The sequence below is a fragment of the Dipodomys merriami genome, unplaced genomic scaffold (genome assembly GCF_024711535.1).
Source record: "Dipodomys merriami isolate MVZ:Mamm:240054 unplaced genomic scaffold, mDipMer1.0.p SCAF_12, whole genome shotgun sequence".
NCBI classification, from domain to species: domain Eukaryota; kingdom Metazoa; phylum Chordata; class Mammalia; order Rodentia; family Heteromyidae; genus Dipodomys; species Dipodomys merriami.
In genome coordinates, this window is record NW_027202493.1 from 32,507,863 (window position 1) to 32,524,874 (window position 17,012).

Below are 17,012 nucleotides of genomic sequence, written 5' to 3' on the forward strand. Positions count from 1 at the left end.
TAGTGGTTTATTGGAGATAAGAGTCTCACGGACATTCTTCCCCAGGCTGGCTTTGAGCCACCATCCTCAGATCTCAGCCTCCTGAGTGGCTAGGATTACAGGCGTGAGTCACTGGCACCCAGCTCCCTTGCTCTTTTTAAGTTTAGCAAGAATAGATAAGGGAAAAATGGAGAGAGAGACAGAGAGAGAGAGAAAAGGAGAGAGAAAAATGGAAAGAAAAACATTTCCTGCTCTTCCTTGCAAGAAATAGGAGTAGTATCTCAGAAAGGTAGAGACCCAGAAATATTGTTGTTTTTATTATAGTCTTTATTCTTTCTGAGTTAGAAAGAACACATTCCTAATACAAATAAGCAACTCAGCAAACTTACTTGCAGTTTTCTGCAGCTTCTTTTTTAAAAAAAATGAAATGATCTCCTTTCTGCTGCTGTCTCTCTGAAATCTTTATCCCTGATATTAATGTAGCAAAGGCCAACACAGAATTCAGATGTTTTCTTCTGGACAGAGGGTTGAGTGACAGGGTTCACTCGGGGATCAATCCTGGCTGCCTATTGTTCAGTGTCTCAACTCAGTTTTGTGTATTTTGTCCAGTTTTCCAATTTGGGTAGGAGGTAAGCTGGCCCTTGTTACTCCATCATGGCCAGCCAGGGAATCCTTAGTAGCTAAGTGTCCATGGTGTTCCAGAGCTCTGTCCTGAGCTTCTCTATTTACCTTTGCTTCCCAAGTAATCTGAGATTGTAAACATCATTTAAATTCAAATAATGCTATTTCAGTAGTTCTTTCTGGAAGATCACTTGTCTATTCCATACACTAATCTTTTCAGTTCTGTAACTCCCTCAGCCCTTGCTGGTGTGAAATTCATTGTCCAAATATTATACATTCTATCTAATCACTGACTGGCTTAAGACGTTAGGGGTTTTCCGCTGCTCTTAGAATTACATTCAGCTTCTTTAGCAAAATCTAAATGGCTTGCTCTGGCATGGATCACCTCAGTCTCATTACAAAGCTTCTCTCATTCCCTTCTCCTTTTTTCTCCTTTCCTGCATTAGCCCTTTGCAGCACTGTTACCGTGGCCTGGAATAAGCTTCTCTTTGTTCTTTTCAATTCTGACTCACTCTTGCCCTTCAACTATCACCTTTCAAATGTATCTTTCTCAGCGAAGTCTCAGCTCTATTTCCATCCCCAGTAATTTCCTTATTTATTCATTTCATGGCTGTTTCAAAGGAGATGGTTTATTTTCTTTATTCATTTGTTTATTGTCTGTCCTTCTCTACTAGAGAATATGATCTACTTCAGGTTAAGAACTTAGAACTATGAATATGTGTATGTATAGCCCCTGCCTAGAGAGGAGTAGGTTGTCAATAATTACTTGTTGAGTAATTAATGAAAGAATTGAGTATTAAATATGTACATAATTTAAAGAGTAAGGAGGTAGACTGCTGAGTCCATATTCTAATTAAAGATTTTAACTCATAACTTTTAAGCACCTTAATGTTTCATACTGAGGGTAAGGGTATTGGCGGTCTCTTTTCCATAGAATTAATGAAAGAATGCAATGAGATAATATAAATGAAGCAGATCATACTTAGCATTAAGTTTATGTTCAGTGAGTGTTAGATGTGATCACCATGGTCACCTGGCTGGAAAATTAAGTCGTTTAAATAAGAATACAGGTGGACCCGTTGCAACAATGAGAAGTACAAGTTGTCATGTTGAAAACGAACTTTACAGCTTTGGGGAGGGTGGAGGATTGATTGGGTGGGGAGGCGGGGGGGGGGGGGGAGGCTGGGAAGGGATGGGAAGGGTAAACAAAGGAGGAGGCTACAATGCTTGATAAGAAATGTACTCACTATCTTGCCCATATAATTGTAACCCCTCTTACAGTATTTTCACAATAAAAAATAAAGAAATGTAAAAAAAAAATAAATAAATAAAATTACTAAGTCAGGACATGCTACCTTCATATATGCAAAAGACTCTAGTAGAGCAATTATCAGCTTTTCAACTTCATTCCTTCAGTGACTTTAAAGAGTATTCTTGGGCACAACTACTGAGGAGGTAAAGATGACGAGGAAGGCCATTTGAGACCAGCCCAGCCAAAACATTAGCAGGATCCCCTTCTCAACCAATACAGTGGAACTGGTGGTTCTCATTTGTAATCCCAGCAACATGGGGATTGAATTTACATAGAGATTTGATGAACTTACCACATTGAAAGGTTGGCAAACATAAATTAATCCATATTATCCCTGGTATTATTCAACACAAATTTAAATTGTCAACACGTTGACTGTGGTTTGTTGGTTGGTTTTTGGTTCTTTTTTTTTTTTTTTTTTTCTGTCAGGGGCTTGAACTCTGGGCTTGCACACTGTTCCCAAGCTTTTTTGCTGAAGGCTAGTGCTCTATCAGTTTGAGCCACAGGGCCATTGCTGGTTTTCTGATGGTTAATTGGAGATAAAAGTCTCAGGGACTTTACTGCCCCAGCTGGCTTTGATCCACGTTCTTCAGATCTCAGCCTCCTGAGTAGATGGTATTACACGCATGAACCACTGGTGCCTGACTATTGGTTGTTTTTGTTTGTTCTTTTCCCAACACATTAGCCTGCTGTCCTTCCAGTATTTGATTGGGGTGGGAAGGTTCTACTTACAGTCTCAGGCCACAGAAAGCAATGTTAGGCTTCTCTTCACAGTGACTTAAGGCCTCTTGTTCAACCCAGGTGAGCAAGCAGCAGCTCCTATGAGTGATTCAGTGATAAAAAGGATTCCACATTACGTATGACTGTGCTTCACAAGCTGAAAGCATTTACCACAGTATATCAGCTAGACTGTATGGGAAGGGTAGTATTCACAGGAATAGAGGACCGCCTAGGATTACTAGAGGTGAGTGAGAAGGAAAGAATAGGCAGATTTTAGCATTGACAGATTTCTAATCCCAAATCACCTGTATACATAAATACATAGCTCTCTCTGCCTTCTAAGTAGAGTCACCTTCAATGTGTTTAACCCAGTCATAGCTCACAAACTTAGTTTTCTCAGTGGAAAAAAAATGTTGAAATGAGATTAAGGGAATTATGTCCTAATTTTGGACATGTCACCTAATAATGATTATCAGCTCTTATCTTCTCCCACATTTTCATGTTTAATTCTCTTGCTCCTAATAGGTAACCTGTCAACATTTTTTCTTAGATGTTGAGGACATGTTCACTTCCAGATCTATCAAAGCTGTTCAGAACTCTGATGGATGTTCCCACTGTAGAAGATGTTCATCGGGACAATCTTGAAGTAGATGAAATTGAAGATGAGCACATTAAAGAAGAGCCTTCTGATTCCGAAGATATGTAAGCATCCTGTCATTAACAAATACTGTTAACCTCTGTGAAATGGTATATTCTAAAAGTTCCAGAAAGGTTGATTTATCTTGACAGTTATAAAAAAAATGATCTGTAACTAACTTTTCACTACTTCTAAGGACTTCTTACAACTTAGCTATACTCATGCAAATTTTGGTGTGTAAATCTACCTCTAAATAGTTTAAAAAGTCTTGACTTTTATTCATTGGCTTATTACCATTGAATACCAGACACACTGGTTTGCTTGTAAGAAATGCCTAGTAGTATTGGTTCCAAATGAATTTTAGTAAGCTAATGACCATTTAATACTGGAATACCACATGACACTAGGATTGTAATCAGGAATTGTGAATTAGATAGAACCTTCACTTCACCAGGAAAATAACCAGAAAATGCACATCTGTCATCTGCCATGTTTGCTTTTGGGGTCATGACCATAGGGAGGTAGACATTTTGTTTATTTGTTTAAAGTGGGAGAGAGGGATGGACTATATGCAGAACATGTGTATATGCGTGTGTCTGTCTGTCCCTGTCTCATATGCAGTTTGATTGCTTTCACAAGACTCCTTTCCTCGTGAGTACTGAGGAATTCAGAATTCAGTGGTAAATTAAATGAACAACATTTCTGAAAGTTGTGGTGAAGAATGGCCTCTAAGATAAGACTCTCTTTTATCTCTATTCTCTAGCTCCTGGGCTGTTACAAACTTTTGAATAAAACAAAAGTAGAATACCCTGGAAATGAGTAGTTGAAAAAATACAGTGGAATTTGTATGATTTATTTCATGATTGTTTTCTAACTTGTTTCTTTTTTACCTCTTCCTTTAAATAGAAAAACCTGGACCTTATATATTTATCTGATTAACTTCATTTAATCAGGTTAATAATTTCTTAAGCTATCATGCATGAGCCAGGGTCACTGTTGGACACATTTAATTTTCTGCTTGTTTCTCAAGCTTCCCACTAGTTTTTTTTTTACTTGTTTGTTTGCTGTCATGGTGTTTTGTCTTTTGGGCAATGTGGGGTTTTAACTCAGTCTTACACTTGCTTGGTGGGCACACTACCACTGTGCCACACCATAGCCCCTGAATGTTCTGATAATTTTTTTTTTGGCCAGTCTGGGGCTTGAATTCAAGGCCCTGAGCTTCCTTTGCTCAAGGCTAGTACTCTATCACTTGAGCCATAGTGCTACTTCCAGTGTTTTTCTGTTTATGTGGTATTGAGCAATCGAACACAGGGCTTCATGCATGCTAGGCAAGGACCACTAAGCCACATTCCCAGTCCCTGTTCTGTGAATTTTTTTTAATTTAATTTTTATTTTATTTGTGAACATACTGTACAGAGGGGTTACAATTACATGGGCAGGATAATGCGTACATTTCTTACCAAGCATTGCAGCCTCCTCCTTTGTTTACCCTTCACATCCCTTCCCAGCGTCCCCCCTCCCCCCCAATCCCAATCCTTCTCCTCCCCCCTCCCCCCCCCCCGCACCGACGTTGTAAAGCTCGTTTTGGACATGACAACTTGTACTTCTCATTGTTGCAACAGGTCCACCTGTATCCTTAAACAACTGGTTTTTCCCCATCTCCTCCACAAATTATACCGACATCAAATACAGTGAAAGCAGGGGTTATACTGTGGGGGAGGGACATACAAAGCTACAAAGAGATAATCTTATAAATGCGTTAGAAACACATGCATGAAAGAAAAAAAACATTAAAATACATATCTAAGGGTTCATTTTTCTGACATCACATTATCTGACCTTTTCCGCTTGACTCATACATATACTAGATATTACAAATAAGGGAAACCATGGGACCTATGTTTCTTTGGGCCTGGCTTACTTCACTTAATATAATTTTTTCCAAGTTTTTCCATTTCCTAACAAATGGGGCAATGTCATTCTTTCTGATGGAGGCATAGAATTCCATTGTGTATATATACCACATTTTCTTGATCCATTCATCTACTGAGGGGCATCTGGGTTGGTTCCATATCTTAGCTATGGTAAATAATGCTGCAATAAACATAGTTGTGCTGGTAGCTTTAGTGTGGTCTTGTTTGTAAACATTTGGGTAAATGCCCAAAAGTGGGATTGCTGGATCATAGGGGAGTTCTATGTGAAGTCTTTTGAGGAACCTCCATACTGCTTTCCAAAGTGGTTGAACAAGTTTACATTCCCACCAACAATGAAGTAAGGTTCCTTTCTGTCCACATCCCCTCTAGCATCTGTTGTTGTTAGAGTTCTTGATTTTTGCCATTCTAACTGGAGTGAGGTGGTATCTCAATGTTGTTTTGATTTGCATTTCTTTTATGGCTAGGGATGTTGAACATTTCTTCATGTGACTATTGGGCATCCTTCTTTCTTCTTCAGAGAAGTTTCTCTTTAAGTCTTTCGCCCACTTATTTATTGAGCAGTTGTTTCTTTGAGGATTTGTTGTTGGGGGGTTTAATTTTTTGAGTTCCAAGTATATTTTAGATATGAGACCCTTGTCCGTTGTATGGCTAGTAAAGATCTTCTCCCAATCCGTGGGCTTTCTATTGATCTTGCTAGCTATGTCATTTGCCCTGCAGAAGCTCTGCAACTTGATGCAATCCCATTTGTCCAACCTTTCTTTGATTTGTTGTGTTTCCGGGTCTCTATTCAGAAAGTTTCGGCCTGAGCCAAGGAGACCTAGGGTTTCTCCTATTCCATCCTGTAATGTTTTCAGAGTGTCTGCTTTGAATTCAAGGTCTTTGATCCATTTGGAGTTGATTCTGGTGCAGGGTGATATATAAGGATCTAGCTTTAGTTTTCTACATGTAGTTAACCAATTTTGCCAGCACCATTTACTGAAGAGGCTGTCTTTCTTCCATTCTATTGTTTTAGCTCCCTTATTGAAGATTAGATGGCTATAGGTCTGTAGGTTCATTTCTGGGTGTTCTGTGAATTTTTATCTCACAAATTTTGATCTCATAATTTGGAGGAAAAATTACCTTGTTATCTTTGATCTTCTACTTGATCGTGATCATTCGTACTTTCACTTTTTTTTGTTGGTGGTGGTCATGGGCCCTGAACTCTGGGCCTTGGTGCTGTCTCTCAGAGCTCTTCAGCTCAAGGCTAGCTCTCTACCACTTGAGCCACAGCACCACTTCCAGTTTTCAGAGTGGTTTATTGGAAATAAGAGTCTCACGGACTTTTCCTGCCCAGGCTGGCTTTGAACTGTGATCCTCAGATCTCAGCCTCCTAAGTAGCTAGGATTACTGGCATAAATCACCAGGGCCTGGCTACTTTCACTTTGGCTTTTAATAACTCCACTGGTCAATATAAAACGTTATTATTACCAATTAGCTAACAAAATGCCAGATATGGAGCTATGGCTCAATTGTTAGAGCCCAGCCTTGAGCAGAAAAAGCTAAGTAAGATCATGAGGCTCTGAGTTCAAACTCTACTGCTGGCATGAAGTAAGGAAGAGAAGGGAAGAAAGGAGGGGGAAGAGGAGGGAAGGGGGAAAATGATCTTAAAGAGGCTTTTTGTTTTGAGTGTTCATTTCATAAAATGATGTCGTCTTCTCATACTTTTCCTACAATGGCAGACTTAGCAGCAATGCTCCTTGACTCCCATGTGCCTTGAGCATCAATCTTTCTAGACTAGGTCAGATGCTGTCCACAGGGCAGTGTTGAGTCATCATGGTAATGATTCATAGCAGGTGTGCATGGTGAGTGAAGCCTGTAATTGAATATTAAGTTAAATGCTTCCGGTGGGTTGATCCCAAAATTAGACTCCCTCATTCTGATTAGGCGCTTGGCTTTTCTGATAGTTGCCACAAAGTCAAATTGTAGGAGTTTGTGTACATAAGTACAAAATACAGTTATCTCTAAAAAAAAAATTGTTTTCTTTTTCTGTAAATGTAAATTACACTCAGGGTCTTATATAATACTGTGTATGTTTTAGTTTAACTATTTGAGTTTAAACTTCCAGAAATGCCCATTATCAGTCCTTGTGCCTTTGCTTTATTAGTAGATGAAATTCTTGATTTGTCCTCTTAGATGTTTCCATGACTAAAATCTCATTTAACCCTATCCTCTAAGTCTACACAAATTTCTACATGTATGCCACTTTAGAAGAAAGAAGTAAGTTGTACAAGCCTGTATTTCTTGTGTATTGTAGAAGTGTCAAAGACCCAGGTTTAATCCTGTTTTTACCATTTTGATGGTATTACCTTAAACAAGTCATTTAAATACTTTGAGCCATAGTTTCCAGGTCTAATATGAGTTTGATATTGATCAAATTTAAATAAAAATTATTTCATTTCAGCATTTATAGTCCAATGGAAATGGAATTTATATCATGATTGTCCAGTGAAGATTATGGTAGTTTCCTAATTACATAGGAAAGACTACTTACATATTTTTGAAATATTATTCAAGAATATGTACCTAAAGATAAAATTTCCAGTAACCATTTTATTTACCTTCATATACTGTACATCCACACAAAGGTTTTGATGAAATTTCAGAATTACATAAAAATACTTGAATATTAAGTAATGAGTTTATGAAGCAAATGAAAAGCATTATTAGCATGCCCTCAGTGGTAGAGTATGGTATCACATGTGCAGAGCCCTGCCTGGGCTCAATTCCTAGCACCACACAACACACACACACACACACACACACACACACACACACACACACACACACACACACACACACACACACACACACACACACACACACACACACACACACACACACACACACACACACACACACACACACACACACACACACACACACACACACACACACACCCCTATAGTTTTAAGAATTTAAGTCTAAATAGTACTATAGTTGGGCGCTGGTGGTTCATGCCTATAATCCTAGCTATTCAGGTGGTTGAAATCTGAGGACTGAGGTTTAAAGCCAGCCCAGGCAGAAAAGCCCTTGGGAGACTTGTCTCCAATTAACCACCAAAAAAAATGGAATTGGAACCATGGCTCAAAGTGGTAGAGGACTAGCCCTGAGCAAATGAGCTCAAGGAAGCACCCAGCCTGAGATCAAGCCCCATGACTGAAAAAAAAAAAGTAACAATAAAAAATTAAAATAAATAAATAATGCATACAACTATATGATTCTATTTGGCAAATCAGGAACATTTCAACTAAATCATCTTCTACCTTATGAATTGCAAAATTTGTGTTGTGTTACATTTATCAATGATTTGCATCCTTATTTCCATGGCTAAAACCTATAAGCTTATTTAGACCTTGTGTGTGTGTGTGTGTGTGTGTGTGTGCGTGTGTGCGTGTGTGTGTGTACACGCACATGTATATATGTGTGCGCGTGCCAGTCCTCGGGCTTGAACTCAGCTTTAGCGCTGTCCTTGAGGTTTGTGCTCAAGGATAAAACTCTACCAATTTGAGACACAGCTCTCCACTATCTGTTTTGTGGTGATTAATTGGAGATGAGTCTCCCAACTTTGCAGGGGGTGGTGAGGTGGGGAAGAAAGGGGTAGTAGGGGAAAAACAAAGGAGGGGGTAACAATGCTCGACAGGAAATGGATTCATTTACTTGCTCATGTAACTGTAACGCCTCTGTATAATATTTTTACAATAAAAAATACTCAAAAAAAAAAAAAGTTTCCCAAACTTTCCTGCCTGGGCTGGCTTCAAACTACAATCCTCAGATCTTAGCCTCTTGAGTAGCTAGGATTACAGTGCCCAGCTTATAATTTATTTTATCTAAAATCAGTACTTCCATGTTGAAGGGAGTACATATGTACTTATTGAAGTAGCATTTCAAAATAAGATAAAATTTTACTAATGTTTAATTTTTTTTTTAATTTCAGTGTGTTTGAAGAAACGGACACGGATTTACAAGAGCTCCAGGCCTCGATGGAGCAGCTACTTAGGGAGCAGCCTGGTGAGGAATACAGTGAGGAGGAAGAGTCAGTCTTAAAGAACAGTGATGCAGAGAAGACCATCAACGAGGCAGATCCACAAGAAGAAGAAGACAATCCCAGCAGCGAAAGTGCTCTGAACGAAGAATGGCACTCCGGTGTGTGACTGTGCACGGTTCTCAGTCCTTTCAGGGTCTCTCCTCATTTAGCTTCTCCAGTCAAGGCTGGCACTCTACAATTTGAGCCATAGCAGCACTTCCAGCTTTTTGCTTGCTAGAAAGAAGAATCTCATGGACTTTCCTGCCCAATCTGGCTTCCAGTCACAATCCTTAGATCTCAGCCTCCTGGGTGGTTAGGATTACAAGCACCAGCACCCAGCTTGTTCATTGTTTCTTAATTTACTTTTCTAGTGTTAAAAATAATTATTGTGATAAATTTCCGTCTTAAGTCATTTGCCTTCCCCCACACCCTGTTGTGTTATGCACCGTCCTCACTATCAGCTTTTGTAGTAGTAAGTTTTGGTTCGTTAATAAATTAGTTAATAAGATCATAGGAATATGCTTGTAACGTTTTTTTACTAAATTAACATTTAATAATAAGATTTCTGTGATTTCTATAAAAGCAAAGATTCCCAAAGTGACATTCTAGATAAAACAGTTAATATATGCTTTGGTTACCTATATAACTGACAAATATTATAGTAACAATTGATTATACTGAAATAGAAATAGTCTATTTTTAGTGACAGGATTCACTTTTTAAAATTTTATTGTCAAGGTGATATACAGAGGTGTTACAGTTACATAAGTAAGGTAGTGATTACATTTCTTGTCTAACTTGTTACCCCTCCCTCATTTTTCTCCCTATTTCCCTCCCCCCCAAACCCCTTCCCCAAGTTATACAGATCATTTCCAACATAGTGTCTTGTGAGTATCGCTGTTGCATTGGGTTCCCCCTTTGTCCTTTGTCTCACCATTTCGTTGTTAGGATTTACTTTTAAGAGGATTTTAGTCTGTTAGTATAAGAATTACTATTATTGGATCATAAAATATTTATCTGTTTGCTTATTTCTTTTAGATAACAGTGATGGTGAGAATACTAGTGGATGTGATTACGATAGTCTCTTTAACCACTTAGAAGAACTAAGACTTCAACTGGAGCAAGAAATGGGCTTTGAAAAGTTCTTTGAGGTTTATGAGAAAGTAAAGGTAAGCAAACATGCTCTGTTTGAATACTGGGCGATGTTGATTATCTTTACTAGTCACTAGATTTCTTACAAATATGTAATAATTGAAGTCTTCATTTAGCAGAAGTTTAGTATTCAAGTATTAATTTACATGTGGAAATTCTATATAGGCTATTCATGGAGATGAAGATGAAAATATTGAGATTTGTTCAACAATGGTTCAGAATATTTTGGGACATGAGCATCGGCACCTTTATGCCAAGATTCTTCATCTAGTCATGGGAGATGGAGCCTATGAAGAAGGTACAATTTTAATTTAAATAACAGTGAGAAGAACAAGATGACAATGTGAAATGATAAGATACATTATAAGCCTTTTGGTAAAGTTTATATTTTAGTTATGTCTACTTTTTTTTAATTGGTTGTGGGAGCTGACCTTTGGGCCTCAGCTCAAGGCTAGCACTCTACCACTTGAGCCACAGCACCACTTCCGGCTTTTTTCTGCTTATGTGGTACTGAGGAATTGAACCCAGGGCCTCATGCATGTGAGGCAAGCACTCTACCACTGAGCCACCTTCCCAGCTCATGTCTACTACTTTTAGGGGCTGGGAAGGTGGCTCAGTGGTAGAGCGCTTGCCTTGCATGCATGAGGCCCTGGGTTCGATTCCTCAGCACCACATAAGCAGAAATAAAAAAAAAAAAGCCGGAAGTGGCGCTGTGGCTCAAGTGGTAGAGCGCTAGCCTTGAGCTGAAGAGCTGAGGGACAGCGCCCAGGCCCAGAGTTCAGGCCCCACGACCGGACCAAAAAAAAAAAAAAAAAGAAATGTCTACTACTTTTAAGCAATTATAAAATTAGCTGTCATGTACTGTAATTGATTTAGATTTTTTGAGTATTTTAAACTTCCTATTGTACATTTCTAGAAATGAGAACGGTTATCAAGAATCTGATATTAAACTTTCACACCCATAAAGAAATATGTAATACCAGGTGCCGGTGGCTCACACCTGTAATCCTAGCTACTCAGTAGGCTGAGATCAGAGGATCAAAGTTCAAAGCCATCCTGGGCAGGAATGTTCATGTGATTCTTATCTTCAGTTAACCACCAGAAAACTGGAAGTGGCATTGTGGCTCAAGTGGTAGAGCACTTACCTTGAGCTGAAGAGCTGAGGGACAGCACCCAGGCCCAGAGTTCAAGACCTATGCCTGACGAAAGAAAAGAAAAGAAATATGTAAAATTCTGAAAAAGAATTTCTAGAATGTTTGCCCAAAAATTAAGGCTTAATTCATGAATTAAATGCTTAATTGACAGTCTAAGATTGAGAGTGTTAAATGTTGATGGTTAATTTTAGTAATAGAAATTTTTATCAAGTTTATTTGTATTCCATCTTCTTACCAAAACCTTTTAAAGTTAAATTTTAAAATATATTTAAGTGTAAGATTAAAAATAAGTGTGTTTTAAGTAGTTGGGAAATTCAGTACATTGGGCAAATGAGTACAAATAATACAATATTAAGCAAGAAATGAAGAATACAAAATTCATCTTCAAAAGTTTCTGTGCTCTGTCTGTGTCCCTCTCTGTGTCTCTCTGTGTCTCTTTCTCTCTCTCTTTCTCTTTCCTTCTCTCTCTGTATCTCTCTCTCTGTCTTTCTATCTCTCTTTTGGCAGAACCAAAAGTTTTAACTCAGTTACCTTAGGGCACCTAACTCAATAAGCAGGTGCTCTTACCACTTAAGCCATGCCTTTAGACCCTTTGTACATTGTTTTTGTTTTCAGTGTGGGTATTAGAGCTTGAATTCCAGACTGCATGCTCAAGGCTAGCACTCTAATCACTTGAGCCACACCTCTACTGATTTTTTGCTGGTTCATTGACTCTGAGTTCCATAGTTTTCTGCCCTGGCTAGCTTTAAACCACAATCTCGGGTCTCAGCTTCATAAGCAGATAGGATTGTGGTAGTGAGCAACCTACTCAGAGCTCATACTTTTTTTTAAAAAGGAACTCTCCTATGGTGTTCCTTAAAATTTAGTAACATAGAAGTTCCTTTATAGAAAAATGGCATTTTGGGTTTGTTTTTTTTGCATGCACAAGAAGCTAAAGGCCCATAGACCCCAGTACATACTGTGAAAATGTCATTATACATTATTAATGTAAAATAGATGTTTTCTTTTTCTAAGTAGTAAACAATGACTTTATCATCAAAATGAAAATCTTAAGATTTAAACATTATCTGAAACTGGTAGAATCCTGATGTTTTTTTTAGGTCTTGGATTTGATCCTATAAACACAATATAATAATAAAATGAAAATATCCTTGGTTATATTTACAATATTTGGATTTCTCATGTGACTGTTTCTAATAATACAGTTATATTGTAAGCTAATGGCATGAGTCCAGAGAAGGACTCCATTCAAGTAAATCCATGGAGGGAATCAGAGTAATTCTATTCATATTCAAGTTGTTGATTCTTCAGGCTGTTCTCAGTATTGTTTCAATAGAGCTTTTCACAGTAATTGGTAGCAGTGTGCTTAGGCTGCAGTTTTGCTGGACAAGTATATGGAGAGCTTTTGTTTTGCTTTGCCCCTTCAGTGGAGAACCATAACAATCAGAGGAGCCACAAGGTAAAACTGACACCCTCTTCAGAGAGCCGAGTGGCTTCCAAAGTACCTACACATACAAACGAGGTCCTTCCCTGTGCTGCCGGCCATGATCAGGCTAGTGTATCTCTCAAGCAGCACGATCAGATTTTCTCTGCATGCAGATGAAAAAAAGAGACAAGGACCCCAAAGCTCTGTTTTTAGAATCTGTGATTTCTTTAATAGGAAAATAAGCGTAGCAACTAAAGCCAGTAACTGACTACCTTTAAAAATAAAAACAGCCGGGTGTTGGTGGCTCATGCCAACACCTGTAATCCTAGCTACTCAGGAGGCTGAGATCTGAGGATCACAGTTCAAAGCCAGCCCAGACAGGAAAAGTCCATGAGACTCTTACCTCCAATTAACCACCAGAAAACCAGAAGTGGCACTGTGGCTCGAGCAGTAATGTGTGCAAGCCTCGAGCTGAAGAGCTGAGGGACAGTGCCCAGGCCCAGAGTTCAAGCCCCATAACCGACAATAATAATAATAATAATAATAATAATAATAACAAAAACAAAAAAGGAAGTCCGACAATCCTTTTACAAATTTTTAAAGAGTATAAAAATTGGTTTTAATAAATATTTTAACTAATAAGAGAGCCTTTAAATAGACTTATTGTAAAATATGTACTAAATAACTTGCTGGGTTTTTTTCTGTTTTTGTTTTGTGTCAGTCCTAGGGCTTGAACTCAGGCCCTGGGTGCTGTCCCTGAGCTTTCTTGCTCAAGGTTAGAGGTCTAAACACTTGAGATAGCTCTACTTCCAGCTTTTTTATATGTTTGTTTGTTTGGGAGGGTAGTGGATTTTTTTGTGTGGTTAATTGGAGATAAGAGCCTCATGGACCTTTCTGCCTGGGCTAGTTTTAAACTGTGATCCTCAGATCTCAACATCCTGAGTTAGCTAGGATTACAGGTGTGAGCCACAAGCACATGGTTTTTGACTGTTTTATTTTTTGTTACCACATTTATTGCGAAATTTTTATCCTGTAGAAAAGTTTGAAAGAACTTTACAGTGATCATGTGTATATGTATACCCAACACATGATTTTACTATCAGCATTTTATATCTTATATTTATCATCTTACTTGCATTCATGTATCATCTTTCCACTTATTTGTTGAAGATTTTTCTGTCAGTACTGCGGTTTGAGCCAGGCGCTGGTGGCTCACCCCTATAATCTTAGCTACTCAGGAGGCTGAGATCTGAGGATTGTGGCTCAAAGCCAGCCTGGGCAGGAAAGTCCATGAGACTCTTATCTCCAATAAACCACTAGAAAACCAGAAGTGGCGCTGTGGCTCAAGCGGTAGAGCACTCGCCTTGAGCTGAAGAATGCAGGGACAGCCCCCAGGCCCAGAGTTCAAGCCCCACGAATGACAAAAAAAAAAAAAAAAAACAGTACTGCGGTTTGAACTCAGGGCCTCATACTTGTTAGGCAAACATTCTACCACTCTGAGCAATACCCTCATTTTTTTTTTAATGTTTTAAAGTGAAAACCTTGTTTGGTATTGCATTTAGTACAGTTTTTTTGTTTGTTTCTTTTTGTGTCAGTGGTGGTACTTGAACTTTGTGCCTGGGCGTTGTTCCTCAGCTCTTCATCTCAAAGCAAGCTCTCTACCAGTTGAGCCACAGCGCCACTTCCAGTTTTCTGCTGGTTTATTGGAGATAAGAGTCTTAATGGATTTTCCTGCCTGGGCTGGCTTTGAACTGTAGCCCTTAGATCTCAGCTTGCTGAATAACTAGGACTATAGACATGAGCCAGCAGCTCCTGGAAGTATAATTTTTATAAAGATACTTTTGCTAGAAAAGAGAGGCTATACATGCATATTACAGTAACATTGGTTGTCTTTCTCTGATGATTTTTTTGCTTCCAACTTTACTGTTATATTTCGCACTAAAAAAATAACTGTTTAAACTATATCAAAGGACTTTCCTTTAATATGAAAAGGATTTTTATTAGAAATGAAGTGAATTAATTGTTTTTCTTTCTTCTACAGATAATGATGAATAATCTTCAAGATGTTTATTTATTGTATGAAGAATTTGAATTTGGCTTATAAGAATAACAAGCTTCATTGGAGAATATAGAGAATAAGCTAGGCATGCTTTTTACATGAAAAAGATGGAGAAACATAGAGGTTTTTTTCAGTTAAGACTCTAGCATATTACCTATTTTATTGAATTCCATAGTTCAGTCCTATAGAATATATACTTTGTCCTAACAAAGTATAAGAGGCATTGATTGACACAGAACTAGTCTTAATGGGTTTGAAGATTTACCATGCAGTCAGGTACTTTGACTTTCAACAAATGTCTTTAGATTGAAGGAACTACCTCTGTCATGAAAGACTTGCCTATGGTTTTTCATTGAAGTATTTAAGCATGACCTTTTATTCTGTCTAGTGTTTTCATTCTAAACTGCAGTTCTGCATTAAGTAATTCTTGTCAAGGGCTCTCTTTACATCTGAAGTGGAATTTTTAGCTTTGAAATTTATATTCTCAAGTCATTTTTCAACCATTGTGTCTCTGAAGTAGCTCAGAGGAAACAGGCTGTGGACAGTCTTAGAAATCACCCAGAGATTTGGTTACGAAGAATAGCAAAGTTGTATTTCTCAGTATTTAAGAAGTTGGTAAATTTCTTCTGTTTCTCCTTAAGTACTGGAACTGGGAATATTATATCTAAAAAGTATGCTGTGAATTTTAACAATGACCTAGCCTAGATCATAAAATTGCCCTTTGATTTTTCGCTTCCTTGTGTGTATGTGCTTCAGTGGCAATGTCAGGTTAACTACTATGGAAGAATATTTGCCTCTTTTACTTCCATTACAAGAGGATGTAGTTAGGTCATTAAGATGATAGTCACATAGCTCCACTTACAGTCTGCCAACTATTACACGGTTTCATTAGAGATGTCTACAGTACAGATGTTTTTAGAATAAAAAGAAAAATTTTGAATCTCTACAAAAGCAGCCTGATTAGCAAATAATTTAAAAATAAAATCTAACCTTGCAGCACTATGGGTACTATGTTGGATTTATTATGTATATTATTTCTAATATCCTAAACATTTGATTTTTATATGTTTATTTTGTATTATTAAATTTCTATTATCTACCTGGTATACTACTGATTGTTGTTTATTACCATTATCCTCCATTGGTTTCTTTTATGCAATTATATATAATTGTTTGGCTTTGTACCTGATGATTGTTTGGAATGTGCTCAGACAGTGCTAATTCCTCCCATGCAAACTAAAAGTTTTTTTTTTTTTTTTTTTGGTCCAGTCGTGGGGCCTGAACTCTGGGCCTGGGCGCTGTCCCTCAGCTCTTCAGCTCAAGGCTAGCGCTCTACCACTTGAGCCACAGCGCCACTTCTGGCTTTTTTCTTTTTGCTTATGTGGTGCTGAGGAATCGAACCCAGGGCCTCAGGCATGCAAGGCAAGCGCTCTACCACTGAGCCAACTTCCCAGCCCATCAAACTAAAAGTTTTTGTACTTCTTACATTGCACAAATATTTTGCTATGGTACTCCTTCCCTAAAGGCTTCATAAAGGTTGTCTGGCTGTTTTAATATCTCGTGTCAGGCACAATGCCTGGGATCATGATAGGAGGTAATAAATATTTTTTCACTAGATAAATCTTTATAGCCTTTGGAAATTTTGAAAAAAAATGAAATTTAATCTTTGGCATAAAATTTGTATTTTTTTATTAATTAGACAAAAGCAATTAAAATGGCAAGCTCCTTTTGGCATTCAAGTAAAAGATATTGAGCCTCCTGAGATAACTTCCATTTGGCAAAGAAAGGTTCTCACCTGAAATTGAAATTTAAAACTTCAGCTTAGAAACAGTTCCTTGATTGAGAGAGCTTGATTAAAAAGAGCTCATTAATGAAAAACAATACTATTTTTTAAATAAAAGCTGAGCTCCTTTTATCTCACCCTGGTTTCGTTTCACGCTTCAACAAAAGAACCT

The 17,012-nt window shown here is 38.0% G+C and overlaps 1 protein-coding gene across 9 annotated transcripts in view; it reads left to right on the forward strand.

The window, feature by feature from the left end:
* Nek1 (NIMA related kinase 1) overlaps positions 1–16,156 on the forward strand; it is a 100,309-nt gene extending 84,153 nt beyond the window's left edge. For all 9 annotated transcript variants that reach the window (XM_070016493.1, XM_070016494.1, XM_070016497.1 and 6 more), the window contains 5 exons: positions 3,183–3,334; positions 9,177–9,385; positions 10,305–10,435; positions 10,584–10,716; positions 15,040–16,156. In XM_070016493.1, the coding sequence (XP_069872594.1) occupies positions 3,183–3,334; positions 9,177–9,385; positions 10,305–10,435; positions 10,584–10,716; positions 15,040–15,053 (639 nt within the window). In that variant the 3' untranslated portion in view covers positions 15,054–16,156. The remainder of the gene's footprint in view (positions 1–3,182; positions 3,335–9,176; positions 9,386–10,304; positions 10,436–10,583; positions 10,717–15,039) is intronic.
* The last annotated feature ends 856 nt before the right edge of the window (positions 16,157–17,012 follow it).